Genomic DNA, 13,641 nt, shown 5'->3' with positions numbered 1-13,641 from the left:
GAAAACTTCAAATAGCGTCTGTGGTTTAGTGGTAAAATCCATCGTTGCCAACTCTGAGCGATCAGAAGGTGCAGCTTCGATGGGCCCCGGGTTCGATTCCCGGCGGACGCATGAATTCAATACTCAAGATTGTTGATGAGCCTTGTTTTTGCTGGCATTTCCGAGAGAATTTTTGATTCTTAAGCAAGCAAGCACAAGCAAGGTTGTTTGTCGGTAATCTAATGTAATAATAACAGTCAGTGTACAAGTCTTACTTTTTACATGCGTCACAGCTTTTCGCCCGTCTCGCAATCGCAATCACTTCTTCCTCGTCCTCGGATGGCGGTGCAGTAAGTAGCTAACGCTCACTCTTCCCACGCCGAGACTCTCTCTTTCCCGTCTCCGCGTGTGTGTATCGATTGGTCAGTTGGTTGTTTGCTGGGCTCTGCGAATCTAGTGAGCGCACTGGAAAGCAAGGCGGTGGGACACGTGGTTGGTTTTGTGAACAATGGAATTGTATGTAACGCTGTGGATTGCGAATCCGGGTTGCGCTGGTCCCCGACCTGCGAGCGCAGTTTGGGTATAGCGAGGGGATGTCTGAAGAAGACCCAGAGCAAAAGACACAAGAAAAGAAAACAGAGAACCCGACCAACAGCATCCTCCAAATCCACCGGACCATCTCCCCCTCCCCCATCCCCCATCCCCCATCCCCCATCCCCTCCCCCATATCCCCCCAACTTCCACACTCGCCCCCCTTGGAGATCCTTCCAGGTACCATGGTATTGGTGTAGAGTTGTTAGCAGTGAAAAGAGGATGTTTGGGAGAGAGTGGGGACTTACCGGTGTTGTTGTTTGTTCGAATCGACCTGGCCTTCCAAAGCCCGCGTCCACCCCGACCGTCCACCCCGATCCTCCACCCCGACCACCAATCCGCAATCCACCTCAGGTTAGTAAAAGAGGGAGGGGGGGATACAATACCTTAGTGGACTACCACTGAAGAGCGAGACCAAGCTTATCCCGAAGGCTGCGCTAAAGGAGATCAGATGAAGGAGTAGCCCAAGCGCACCGCGCGGCAATACTACCTTACCCGTCCCCCAGCAGAAATCCAGACCTCCCCAAGACTAAGTTGGTTACCCCCCAATCCCCCAAGATCCTCCTCCCCCAAGGCATGCGAACAGCGGAAGGCCAATTCCACTGCATGGCCGCAAGGAGTCGGTGTGTGGGTGGGTTGGTACCCTTCGTGGTTGTCGAGAGACACGGCGTGAAAAGCGAAAACGGGGTTCCCAATTCCCGAATTCGAAAAGAAAAAAGATGGTGGTTCCGTGCCAGCGAAAGTTGGTTGCATGATTGAAATGGCTCCGAAGAAACCGGAACGATGTTTGGAGAAGAAGAAGATGATGATGATGAAGAAGGTCTCCTGCCCGGCACCGAGAGAGTGTTGGGTTCAATGAACGTCGTGTTGCAAACGAGAGAAGATGCCCAGTAGTCAAACGAATGTTGGAGAAAGAGTGAGAGCGACCCGGAAGTTCGAAGATTACTATTCTGTGCCCCAGAGATAGTTTGTGGTGTGTTGATCGACAGAGATGCCGGTGAGGTAGTGAACGTATGTTGACGCGAAGGCCAACTGGTAGGTGGAGACGATTATTTTGCCCCAAAACCATCGCTCGGAGTAATGACAGTGGAGAAATGAACGTCGGTGAGTGGACGAAGCACGGTGCCAAGCGTGCATCGCCGAAAGAGTGGAATGGGTAGTGAATGGACGATACAAAAGTATCAGTGCCGGTAGTGACCGTGGAGTCGGTAGTGACTGTGACCTCGGGGTTGCCAAGCCCAAGGTTGTTGTCGGTGGAGGAAAGCGAATGTGGTCCAGAAATGTAACGACTGTCGGAAAATGAAGGTGGCAGCAGGCAATCCATGCCCGGATTGCAAGCCGAAAAAGCGAGTGTGGGAGAGCGAGTGTTGGAAAACGAGCGGAAGGGGGCCTTGACTTCTTGATTAGCCGAGATATAAACGCAAGGGGAGAGCAGGAGACGAACCGAAACCCCAACTGAGAGACCGGAGACCCAAGCCAAAGACTCAGTCCCACCAGAAGAGGGCACCACGCCGGATGCCACTCCTCCTGTGGGATGCTTCGCACCTAGGTACGGGACAAAGACCTAGGCTCACCAGAGAGGGCTCACCACGCCGGATGCCACCCCTCCTGTGAGCTGCTTTGCTCCCGAGGGATGAGAGACTGAGGCCCGCTGGAGGATCTCACCACGCCGGGTGAAATCCGCCTGCGAGCTGCTCTCCATCCCGTCACTGGTTCAGAGGAACGAGTGTGGTGGGGGAAAACGAGGGTGATGGTGAAAAGAGTCCGATGGGAAAAGAGTGTGATGTGAGCGACGACAGTGCGGACGCAGAGGGAAAGACGTGGCGGAATCAATCGGCCAGGACAGCGTCGCATTGGTCGTAGCGCTCAGGGTAATGAGCGTAGAGCCAGTTCACGTTTGCCTTGTAGGCAGACGTGAAATACTGGCAGGTTTGGTGATGGTGATTGTGTTTCCCGCCGGGGCATCGGTCGAGAGAATCATCGCCATCGAGGTCGAGAGCTGGGACGAAGTAAGGTCTTCTGCCTGGATCAGAAAGACACTCACCGCACCAGATCGACTGCATGTTGGCGTGGTATCGAGTGGTCGGGGTTCCCTTGGAGGCTGCCATTGCGCAAGCGCGGCAGGATTGTGGGGGATACCCTTCATATCCTTCGAAAACCTCGCCATCATGCGTTGGGGGTGGCCAACGGATCTCATGGCCTGGCTTGGCCAGAGAATAGTTCCCGTCGTAGACGGGGCCCCGTTGCCGACCCGACTGCGTCGGTTGCAACAAATCGACGTCGGAAAGGCTAACGAAAGAATTCGGAGCAGAGTCCGGGATGAATGCCTTAACGCCGTGGATGTTCCAACCGCCGTAGTCCACGAAGCGCACTTGGCGTGGCTTGGTGCTTCTCGCAGCTGTCGACGACCGTAGGCATGATCGAAGGACAGGGACCTCGGGCTTCGAGGCTTTGACTGCGAGGGGTGCGACAGAAAGTCGAGCCAGGTCGTTGTCAACCTCGGCGAGGTTGACGGTGGCTCGAGCCTGCTTCTTGATAAGAAGAGGCTGAATTGGCGTCACTTTCCGGGATGTCGCGGGTGACGACCGAGCAGAAGCGGGCGACTTTGCTCTTGCCTTCGCGACCTGCGAAATGAGATGTTAGCATATGCGATTAGCCAAAGTAGAGGCGTGGTAAGAGGATTGCAAGAGGGGACGTGGTGATGAATCGACAGCAGCACTGCAAGCAACGATGAGGTAGATCGACAGGAGGGTTGCAAGCGACAACAAGGTGAATTGACAGCGATGCATAGTGAGGAAGTGTATTGGGAACTCAATGGACAGTAGAGGAGGAATTGGAGTGATAACTTACCCTCTGGATGTGTGCGTTGATCGAATCTTCGGTTCGGGCAGAACGCGAAGAGGACGACGACACTCCTGAAGAGGAGGATGAAGAGGGTACGCGGGAAGCTGGTCGGGAGACAGGTCTGGGCTGGGCGGGCTTCGACACTGCCTTGAACACCGAGGTCTTGTAGGTAGACTGGGCGGCCTTAACCTTGCGAAGCTATACGGTCGCAATCAGCAACAACAACGATAACGACAATAGTAGCGACAACCGACAGCGGCAAGGAGGATGCGGATGATGAATGGGATTACTTACACGCTCGACGTGTTTGAGAATGGAAGCCTCCGTCTTGGAAGAGGGAGACTTTGGTGAAAGAGTGGATGGTGTCGCTGGGATGACGACGACCGGAGGACGAGAAAAGACAGGAATTCGAGATCGAGGACGAATCTCGGAAGAAGAAGGTTGCTCGAAGAAGCGAGCTAGGTTGAAGTGGCGGCTGAGGTTGGCGAGTCCTGCAGCGGCGGGGTTGTTCTGGCGAGAAGTCATGATTGTAAAAGCAAGTCGATGCGATGAGAAGAAAGAAGAGAAGAAAGAAGAGAAGAGAAGAGAAGAAGAAACTGGGCATGAGCGATCCGTATATGCTGCCCCAAAGTGCTACTGCCTCTAGTCTGTGTCAAGCACTGTTGGCAAAGCGATGGATTTATTGATTAATGCATCTCTTAGAGAGGGCCCTAGCTCTGATTTCTTTTTCTTTTCTAGTTAGTCTAAAGGAAATTGGATGGGTTTGAAACTAGATGCTTATTAACGTGCTTAAGTATCTAGTCAATGTTTAGTACTGTTGTAAAGGTGATGAGTGTGTTCATTAATGCATCTTTTAGAAAGGGCCCTAGCTCTGATTTTTTTCTTTTCTAGTTAGTCCAAAGGACATTGGATGAGGTTGAAACTACATGCTTATCAACGTCCTTAAGTATCTAATTAATGTTTATTACTGTTGTAAAGGTGATGGATGTGTTTCATTAATGCATCTCTTAGAAAGGGCTTTAGATCTTGATTGAAGTTTAGCAACTTTGACTGCTCCGAAGGACCTAGATACGATTGAAGCTACATGCTTGCCCAACTTGATAAGGTATGTGATAAGTTATCTAGTATGTGTCTGTACCATTAGAAAGGCAGTGCATGTGTCCGTTAGTGGGTCTACAAGAAATGCCTTCAGATCTTGAATAAAGTTTGGTTGCGTCGAGAGACCTGGGGTGTGGTTGCAGTTACATGCCTACCCAAGGTTGGTAAGATCTATTGTCTTTGGTAAGTACCGTTGGCGAGGAAGGCACAACATGTATCAATTACTGCATCTCCTAGAGAGTGTCTAGAATAAAGTTTACTAACTTTAGTTGCTCCGAAGAATGTCGTCAGGTGAGGTAAGAACTAGATGCTTCTTAACGTGCTCAGGTCTCTAAAAAACGTCTGTGTCTAATACCGTTGGCAAGGCAATAGATGTACTAAACAATGCATCTCCTAGAAAGCCTCTAGATCTTGAATGACATCTAGGAACTTTAGTTGCTTCGAAAAACGTTAGGTAAGGCTAAAACTGGATGCTTCTAACGTGCTCAAGTGTCTAATAAAAAAGTCTGTGGTTTAGTACGGTTAGCAAGGCAATGCATGTGTTGATGAATACGTCGCCTAGAGAGGGCTCTAGATCTTGCCTAAGTTTTGGCCAATAATTGGAAGGTTCGATGGATCTTGGGTGAAGTTGAAGCGATTCGGCTAAGCTCGATTGGTCACGTGATCATACTTCCGCTGTCACCACCTGGGAATGGATGCCAATGGGATAGATGCAGGGCAGATCAGGTGGAGTAGAGGGTTGGGTGAATATTTTATAGGCTCAGGCAGACCTCAGGCAAAGCAAAGTGTCTGCGGAAGAATTGAATACCCCGAAAGAGAGGTCGACGGTGGTGCCCTAGCCACAGACGCCGTGTACGCAATGCAACGCAGCATGTAGTATCTGGCCTGAGCCATTGGGAAACGTAGAACGAAGACTGATATATTTCAGCGGTGGTGGTGATGGTGATGATGATGATAATCATGGTACTATAACAGAAAGAAGCTCAGAATGAACCATGGGCTCCTAGAAAACATAGAGAAGCATGTTTCAAAATGAATGAAATCCGAGGACCGCAAGGCTTCCCTCCCATCACCTCTGTGACTTTCAAGGCGAAAATTAATGATTCACCAAGTATATCATACATCAAGTATCTCATTCAGCAGGCAACGACGACCCTCTCTCTCTCTATTGTAGCCGCTTGGCCTGGGTTTGCTGTCTGTCTGTCCGTCTGCCCGAGACTCTGATCTTGGGAAAAAATCCTCATTATCAGCCCTAAATCTCATATCTCTCGTACTCCCTTCCAAAAACCACACGATAAGCCGCCTGGGCCCTCCCACAGACCGGCATCCCTTCATTCCGCCACCCTCTCAAAACCAGACGCTGCTCACACGCAACCTCAACCAGCGCTTCCCAGACTACAGCCTCTATGTCCACACCCAGAATCCGTCCTTCTGCTTTCGAACCCCACATCCGTCCCCAGGGCTGCTTCACAAAGGGATTCGTCGTGGTGTCGAAGGCCCAGTTGGAGTTGAGGAAGAATGGAGTGACGGTGCAGGAGCTAGTATTGAGGGTTTCACACTTGAAGTCCATAATCGGGTCGTGTTGAAGCGTTGCTCGCGCTGTCGACTTGGACTTGGGCCCAAGGAGACGCGGAGGCTCGTATAAGGTGTAAGAGGTGGCGTTCAGAGCCAATGACGCGGCGAAGAAGTCGTCGCTGCCGATGGTGCGGCCTTGGGTGAGCAGTGGGCTGTAAAATTGCCCATAGATGTTATAATATGCTGTGAGCAGCAGAGTGGCGGCGTGATGCCGCTTCGATATCAGAATCTGGCCGCCTGCAACCGTGAGACTTTCGAAAGAGACGTCCTTACTTAGTCCGATAATGCTGGAGAGTTGAGATGCGAATGTTGGAGCTGCAAGGTCGGGCCAGAAGACGAGCTGACTGGATATAAAGGGTTCGGAGCTGAACAGGACATCGGGTCGTTGGAGTAAGAAGGTGTCGGCTTCGAGGAGGAGCACGGATTCGAAGGATGAGAGCAGGACGGCCATGAGTTTCAGTGGGTGTTCCGCTATCGTCAAAGTGCTCTTCGAATTGTCTTTCGAGTTTTCGAGGAGGCTGGACAGGACGACACATCTCGCATTCAACTCCGGCAGGATCACTTCGCAGATCTGCGCCTCATAATCTTTCGGAGTGGCCAGGAAGACTTCAACCGGCAGAGTCGAGTTCGTTCGCCGCAGCATCAATAGATTGACGAGAAGAATTGGAAAGCTGGATTCCTCCACAGCCATCACAATCCCGTCGGTCCCTCGTTTGTAGTCCAGTTTCGGCGGACCAAAATTGACAAGATCCACGAACAAGGAGTGGTATCGACGCATACACTCAACATCGTCCGTCTTCATGTGTATTGATTCTGCCACCTCATACTCATTTATGGACAAATTCGTTGCTGTCGCGTTTTGCGTCAGAATTGGCTGAGAGCATTTTGGCGCCGCGGCAGCAAGCATCGGGACGAACGAATGCCAGAACTTCGACGACGTGTAGATCCATGATAAACTCAGAGTTACTTCAAATGAGTTTACCCATGCCAGTTGCTGATTTACGTAGGCACGGTAGCTGAATGCAAGAAGCAGAAAAGGTAGAAAGATCAGCAAATGACGGCGCAGGAGCTTGGAGGAAGGAAAGTGGACGAGCGGCATTTCGAGAGTTACAGAACATCAAATCGAGGGTAAGAGTTTGCATCATCCAGAATACTCAAGAGAACAGAAATGAAAAAATGAGACTTGGATCGCGTCGCACGCTTCGCGACATTCTCGATTGGGAATGTAACTCGTGTCGTGGCATGACCTCGGCAAATTCTCAACCAAAAAAAAGCAATAACTTTCACCAATGCAAGACATCTCACAATATGATATAGGCTATCTCTTTTGGCAACAGAAGCGAGAGAAGCGCTAAGGAAGAACGAAGATAGTAACGAGGACAAGAAATAAGAGAGGTCGAGTATTAATCCCCAAACTGTGCAAAGCTCCTTAGCAGCTCTCCAGTAGCGAACTTCCCAGAAGCCTCCTCGTCATTTTCACCAATACTCTCCCCCCGTGGTACCCATCTAGGTCCCAAGTTCACTAGTTTGGTGAACGGCATACAATATCGAAAGATACAGATTTGCATTTGGGGCGACTTTGAGAAGTAGACTGACTGAAATCCCCCTCGTGAAAAGTTCCTCGTCAACCCTCAATAGACTGGGAGGGGGATGCAATATCTTGATACCGACCATCGAATCCGTCATCAGCCCACCGAGCATCCTCCCTTCCCACTTCGCACGGTAATACCCGCGCCATCGTCTGTCGACTCTGATGCTTTGAGCATGATATACTCCATCACCCACCACGCCCACCATCACTGACCACTTCTAGCCATAGCACCGGCCCAATATAGAAGTTTCCAGTTCGAGAATCATGAATGAGGATCCTTTCGCGATGCAGAAGTCATTTTTTGCTCTCAGGCTTTCCATCTAGTGCGTATCCGCCTCTAGCTCCATAAGGTAGGTAAGCGCTCGCTCGCTTAGACCGGGGCTTTTTGTTTTGCAGCCATAGCTTGTTTATGTCCCAGAGGGAAAGCGAAGAAGGGTCGACGGATTCCATGGTCGGTTCAACATATGAATACATGACATTCTCACTCACCAGAATGAATGATGATGCTTGGGGTGCCAAGAGTTTGTCGAGGATAGGGGAACTTGTCGCGGAGTTGTGCATGTCGAGGTACCGAACGTTCGATACCAGTCGATGATATTTGAAGCTGCGACTTGGCCAGTCTTGCAGCTCCTTAGAGGCTGGCTGTCAGAGACGAGGGAAGTCGGAGAGCAATGGCGCCGCGTGGAGTGGGCAGGGAGGCTAAGGGTACACTACGATGCATCAAGGGAGCATTAGAGATGCGATAGTGACAGAGGACAAGAATCGGATCGCTCAAGTTCTTCATTTGATTGTCCGTATCACTAAGATAAAGCAGGGTTCGTCTGATAGTCATTCTTTCGAGCGGTTCGCCTTCCGGTATACGGTTCAACCCAGCAGCTTATCCAAGTCGTATTGATTTCCCTTCTCCAACGCACTCTTCCAAGCGGGTCGTTGTTGAAGCCTCGTCCTCCACGCATATAACGTCGGATAGGTCTTTTCCAAATCCACGTAACCTCTCACAGCAATAACATCCATCGGCCAACTCATCACAAAGTCAGCCATCCCCAATTCCTTTCCATTGAACCATTCCCCCTCGCCCAGTTCGCTCTGCAAGAGCTCCATGTCTTTTTTAAACTCTGCATCCGAGAAGAGCTTATCGTGCGCCTTCTTGATCCGCTTGATGATATAATTGAACGGCCACGGGACGCTCTTGGCAGCGAGATCGAATAGCATTTCCTGCGTCACGAGAGGGAACAAAGTGGCGCTGGAAAAAGAGGCCAGTGTATCCTCGCGAATCCAATCCTCAGCCGCAAATTTGTTGCGTGTGTCGTAGGTCTTGAGGAGGTATCTGGTGATGGTAAGGCTTTCGATGAGGGTGCGGCCGTCTGCCGTGACCAAAGTAGGGGATCGGCCTAATGGATGAACAGCAGCGAGCTCTGCGGGAGCGCGCTTGGTTTTGGGATGGCGGGCGTAGAGGACGATGTTATACTCGAGCTTGTATTCGAGGGCAAGCTCTTCGAGGAGCCATAGGATGCGTTGGGATTGAGAGTCCTGCTACGTATTAGCTCTCGTTCTCAAGCTTCGGATGGACGGACGCTGAGGTGGTGAAGCGTGGGAGCTCCAGGCTTTGGAGACCCGGGAGCAGACATTTTGCTTCCTTTAATTGCTGCTACAGTAACCAAATCCCCAGGAAGCGGTTGCGATCACTGACAGATGGGAATGAATCCAGAGTCACGGCGCCTGTATATTATAGGGTTTCCAAGAATGTCTGGGCCGGCCGGGACGCGCGTCCGTAGTGATCTTGACGGCATACCAAGGCATCCCGACCTACTTATTGTTATGAATATCAAACAGGCCTCTGATTACGATTAGGTTGGATATTCCAGAGTTGGGGAAATCGATCTGCTTGTAATCTGAGCTGTCGGGTAACAATCGGCACCGGATGTCTCGGCTGCATACCTATGTTGTACATCACTGACCCCTCGTCTCGGTAGCAAAAGCCATAGCCGCCTGTCGTCTCAACAATATGCACGTCTCAACAGTCCTTGTGAGGGATCGGACTACACATGTGGTTCGTCTCTGGATAAAATCTATGTCTCTGTGAACAATTTATCCGCCGAACATACTGCATATGTTTCGCTTCAAATACAAGTAGTCTTCAGATCGTTCGCGATGTGAAGCTTCAATTGTGATTATTCATCATTCCTTGCCGCTCTTCATTAATCTTGCATTATGGCATTATCGGGTACCAAGCCCATTGTACTACACATTGGAGATCCAGTCAAGTGGAACACGGATTTCTATGATGTCTTTTCCAAGGACTACACCGTCGTGCGACCGTCTTTTGAAGAGCGCCAGCGAGATGAGTTCATGATAGGATTGAAGGAGAAACGATGGGGTGGCTTTTCCGCTATCTTTCGTCCATTTTGGAACACTGGAGGCGAGATGGGCAGATGGGATAAAGAGCTTATCTCGTTACTACCATCGTCGTGCAAAATATTTGCGTCGGCTGGTGCCGGTTTCGATTGGGTTGATGTTGACATTCTGGCTGAGCGGGGTGAGCAGTCTCTCGCCATTCCTCGTTGATAGGAGCTGAATGAAGTCTCAGGAATCCTTTATTGCAACAGGTGAGATAGAAACATGAGTATATCCATGTCATCTAATTGGGCCAGTGCTGCCGCCGCAACAGAGTCCGTAGCCGACTTCGCCCTCTTCCTGATCTTAGCAACTTTCAGAAACTTGACCTGGTGCACAACAGCCGCCAGAACCTCCTCAGCCGACTTCAAAGACTGTCACGAGAATGCGGCGGCCGTCTCCCACAATCCTCGTGGTAATGTTCTTGGTGTCATTGGCCTAGGAAACATCGGTTACGAGATCGCTCGTAAAGCCTACCGAGCTTTCGGCATGAAAATCAAGTACTATGACCTCTTCCGCAAAGACAAGGTTAAGGAATCAGATATCGAAGCCGAGTTCTTCTCGGATTTAGAAGCTATGTTGGCGATTAGTGACTGTGTGGTACTTGCCACGCCCGCGATCCCTGGTGGAAAGAAGCTCATCACGAAAGAGCGATTGGCGAGGTTCAAGAAGGGCGGTAGATTCGTGAATATTGCGAGGGGATCTTTGGTTGACGATGAGGCGGTAGCGGATGCTGTCGAGCAGGGGAGACTGGTGGGTGTGGGCATGGATGTGCATGAGAACGAGCCGAGTGTTAATGAAAGGTTGAAAGCGTCAAAGTTGGTGACATTGACGTCGCATAATGCTGGAGGCACTTTGGAGACGTGAGTGAAGTTCAGATTTCGCTCGCTATTGCTGACAGTTATAGACACATGGGCTTCGAGTCCCTCGCCATGAAGAACGTCGATGCGGTGTTGAAGGGAGAAGAACCCTTGACGCCTGTCAACACGCATCTAATCGGGTTCCGGAAGCCAAAGCAAGGCTCTGAATCCCGTACCTGGAACTAGATGTAATAGTCGATATTCTACTTACATGAATCTCAGCCTCTGCGTTGTCCTTGAAGTGTGTTCTTTTCTCGGAACGCATTGATCGTTTGATTTTGGACGCCCATTTAGCGGAATTCTTCCGCACGCCTTGTAAGTTTTGGTTTTGCAGTGGAATACTCTGCGTACAGCTGTTCTTAGATCCGCGATGTGAGCTGCGTACATGCTGATCAAGGTTGAAGTATCTCGAATGCATTTCCATAGTGGAGTCACCACTTAGAGTTACTCTCATCACCGGGTTTGTGGCTGCGCATCTCTAGAGATAACCCCTCAGGACAGCTTACAGGCTTGCATGTACATCGAAGGAGGTTGAGCCTCAATTCCGCATGGACTCTTACAATGCTCCGACAACTCACTCGCAAAATATTCTACTAAACTCTGAAGCGTCTCAACGCTATACATAAATGTGAGCGGAATGAGCGCCGGCAGCAATAGACCGTGACCGCCACCTCCAACTGAATTCCATTCGTTCCCTAAACTTCCGGCCGAGTCAAGATTCGAAATTAGACGACATACAAATACAGGCTACCTATTCCCGCGCACGATCAAAGTCCACTTACGTGCTGTGGCTTCAATGGGGGACAATCGCTACGAGCCTGCTAGTCTTCCTGGGGCCACCGACCCGAATGGTACGATGTCAGGACGCCTCCCGCCCAATCCACCCTCCGCACAAATAGAGGCACTGTCTGGTTCGACGACGTTCGTTTCCTCGGCACTTGATGGGCAAGAGGTGTGGACGGCATCGAGAATATCACCAGGACAAATATCATAACGCCCCTGCCAACAATCTTGCGTCAAGGTGCAGCACTTTTTTCGGCGTGATCGTGAGGGACCGACGTGAGCGGCAGTAAGGGTTAGATTTGGGGGGTCGCTTATGGCTAGTACCTACTTGCCAATTCATTCGTATCGATCAAAGGGCGGTGTTTTCAATATAGAGACAACTGAAAGGGTTTCGCTCGGTTGATGTTTGTATGGACATTGGTTTGATACTCTGTACATCTATTCGTCTTGCAAAGATTTTTCTTAAAGAAGACGAATAGAAACAAAGCTATCGAATACTCCATGGATAATGAGTAAGTGATACTGATATAGCACACTATAGCCAAGCAGTGTCTCAAATTGCCTATCGAAAAATGCGCAAAGAAGGGCAGCGAAGGCCGAGCTGCAAGCGGAATGGGAAGATAAATACAGAATAAGTAAGACACTGGGCATCATTTCATGAACCATCGTGGACTTGGAGAGCTCAATTCAAATACTGGATATTCAATAGCAAAAGGGAAATTCCTCGAACAGTATCATTGGCCAGGTTGTCGCTCTTGCGGGCCATCGGTTATTGACTTCCGCTGAGGACAAAAGCTTTACATTTTCTCCAGGCCAGCAATGGATACGGTACTAATACCCCTCGAAGATCCTGATGATAATGCGAAGCAATAGTGACGGATGGAGTACTCAGAACTCGCTCTGCACATGTCATGGTTTGCGAATCGACTCGCTGACAAGGTTCTCATTTACTCTCATAGTAAACACGTGGTAACCAAATACTACGTACGTACCGGTAGTACTAGTATATCGAACATATTGCTACAGCCTGAGGGTGCCTCAAAAGTTTAACTCTCCACTCTAACCCCCCTGGTTACCCTACCCCCAGGGTGTAACACTTACGCCTGTGACGTCGTCCACTCGTTCAACGCAAAGCCTGAATCCAAAACTCGAGAAGAATGTTTTCCGCAGAATCAAGGAGAATCATGAAGTTAATCAAGGGTACTAAAGGGGTAGGATGCGAAGTATATCCGAAGAGAGGAACCAATGCAAGGATACTTGATACATACATTATACACATAGGGATATTCAGCGTAGCGTTAGGTATTCATTTATCGTTTAGTAGGTCACGCGTCTGCCTAAATTTCGTGACACAAAGTGATGTCAAGACGACGCTGACTGTCAACGAAAGCAGTGTGAACCGAGGTCTTGCTAGCTACGACTATACGACTCCAGTGAAGGCCAGTGCTATAGCATTGGCGCATGGCGCAGGTATGTGGCGGTGACGGGTTTTGCTGCGCATAATACAGCAAAGACTTGAGAGCTGGACATCGAGGGAGGTCAAATTCACCATAAAAGGTTTATGCATCTACAACTACAGTACTTCTATGAACACTAATAAGGTCATGAGATTCTTTACCACGTCTCGGCGCATATTCTTCCCCACGAGGTGTACCGGGCTAAGAGAGTTCAGGAGGTGACCAATCAAGCGAGCTGTGCATTTCTCACTTCTTTAGCTAGAAGTCAACACATGCCAATACCGATCTTGCAAGCATCCATGGCTTACGACTGACTGCCAATCCAATCTGCTCGCGGCCCATAAGCGCCCAAAGTTTCTTTGTAAGCTCAACATATCCCGGGCAATTTCTGACAGCCAAGCTCGGGATAAACAAGCTCCTCGGCACAGCGGCCCGAAGCCTTTTGGCCGATACAGAGTAAGCGTTAATT

The 13,641-nt window shown here is 50.0% G+C and overlaps 4 protein-coding genes across 4 annotated transcripts; 1 reads left to right on the top strand and 3 right to left on the bottom strand.

The window, feature by feature from the left end:
• Positions 1–2,399: 2,399 nt before the first annotated feature.
• Positions 2,400–3,939, bottom strand: L3040_002691 (uncharacterized protein; the record flags this gene model as incomplete). Its single annotated transcript, XM_007296361.1, has 3 exons — positions 2,400–3,194; positions 3,421–3,612; positions 3,709–3,939. 3 exons carry the CDS (start codon positions 3,937–3,939, stop codon positions 2,400–2,402), a joined length of 1,218 nt encoding a protein of 405 aa, XP_007296423.1.
• A 1,825-nt stretch (positions 3,940–5,764) lies between these two features.
• On the bottom strand, positions 5,765–6,994 carry L3040_002690 (uncharacterized protein; the record flags this gene model as incomplete). Its single annotated transcript, XM_007296362.2, has 1 exon — positions 5,765–6,994. One exon carries the CDS (start codon positions 6,992–6,994, stop codon positions 5,765–5,767), a length of 1,230 nt encoding a protein of 409 aa, XP_007296424.2.
• Positions 6,995–8,542: 1,548 nt separating this feature from the next.
• L3040_002689 (uncharacterized protein) lies at positions 8,543–9,306 on the bottom strand (the record flags this gene model as incomplete). Its single annotated transcript, XM_007296363.1, has 2 exons — positions 8,543–9,208; positions 9,253–9,306. 2 exons carry the CDS (start codon positions 9,304–9,306, stop codon positions 8,543–8,545), a joined length of 720 nt encoding a protein of 239 aa, XP_007296425.1.
• A 583-nt stretch (positions 9,307–9,889) lies between these two features.
• L3040_002688 (uncharacterized protein) lies at positions 9,890–11,374 on the top strand (the record flags this gene model as incomplete). Its single annotated transcript, XM_007296364.2, has 6 exons — positions 9,890–10,214; positions 10,266–10,284; positions 10,330–10,935; positions 10,980–11,104; positions 11,155–11,247; positions 11,337–11,374. The coding sequence occupies 6 exons, from the start codon at positions 9,890–9,892 to the stop codon at positions 11,372–11,374; spliced, it is 1,206 nt and encodes a 401-aa protein (XP_007296426.2).
• Positions 11,375–13,641: the final 2,267 nt, after the last annotated feature.

Source organism: Drepanopeziza brunnea (assembly GCF_022702325.1).
Source record: "Drepanopeziza brunnea f. sp. 'multigermtubi' strain 214-2 chromosome Unknown ctg3, whole genome shotgun sequence".
Taxonomy (NCBI): domain Eukaryota; kingdom Fungi; phylum Ascomycota; class Leotiomycetes; order Helotiales; family Drepanopezizaceae; genus Drepanopeziza; species Drepanopeziza brunnea.
Note: the sequence above shows the minus strand (reverse complement) of the source record. Positions and strands in the feature narration are given on the sequence as shown.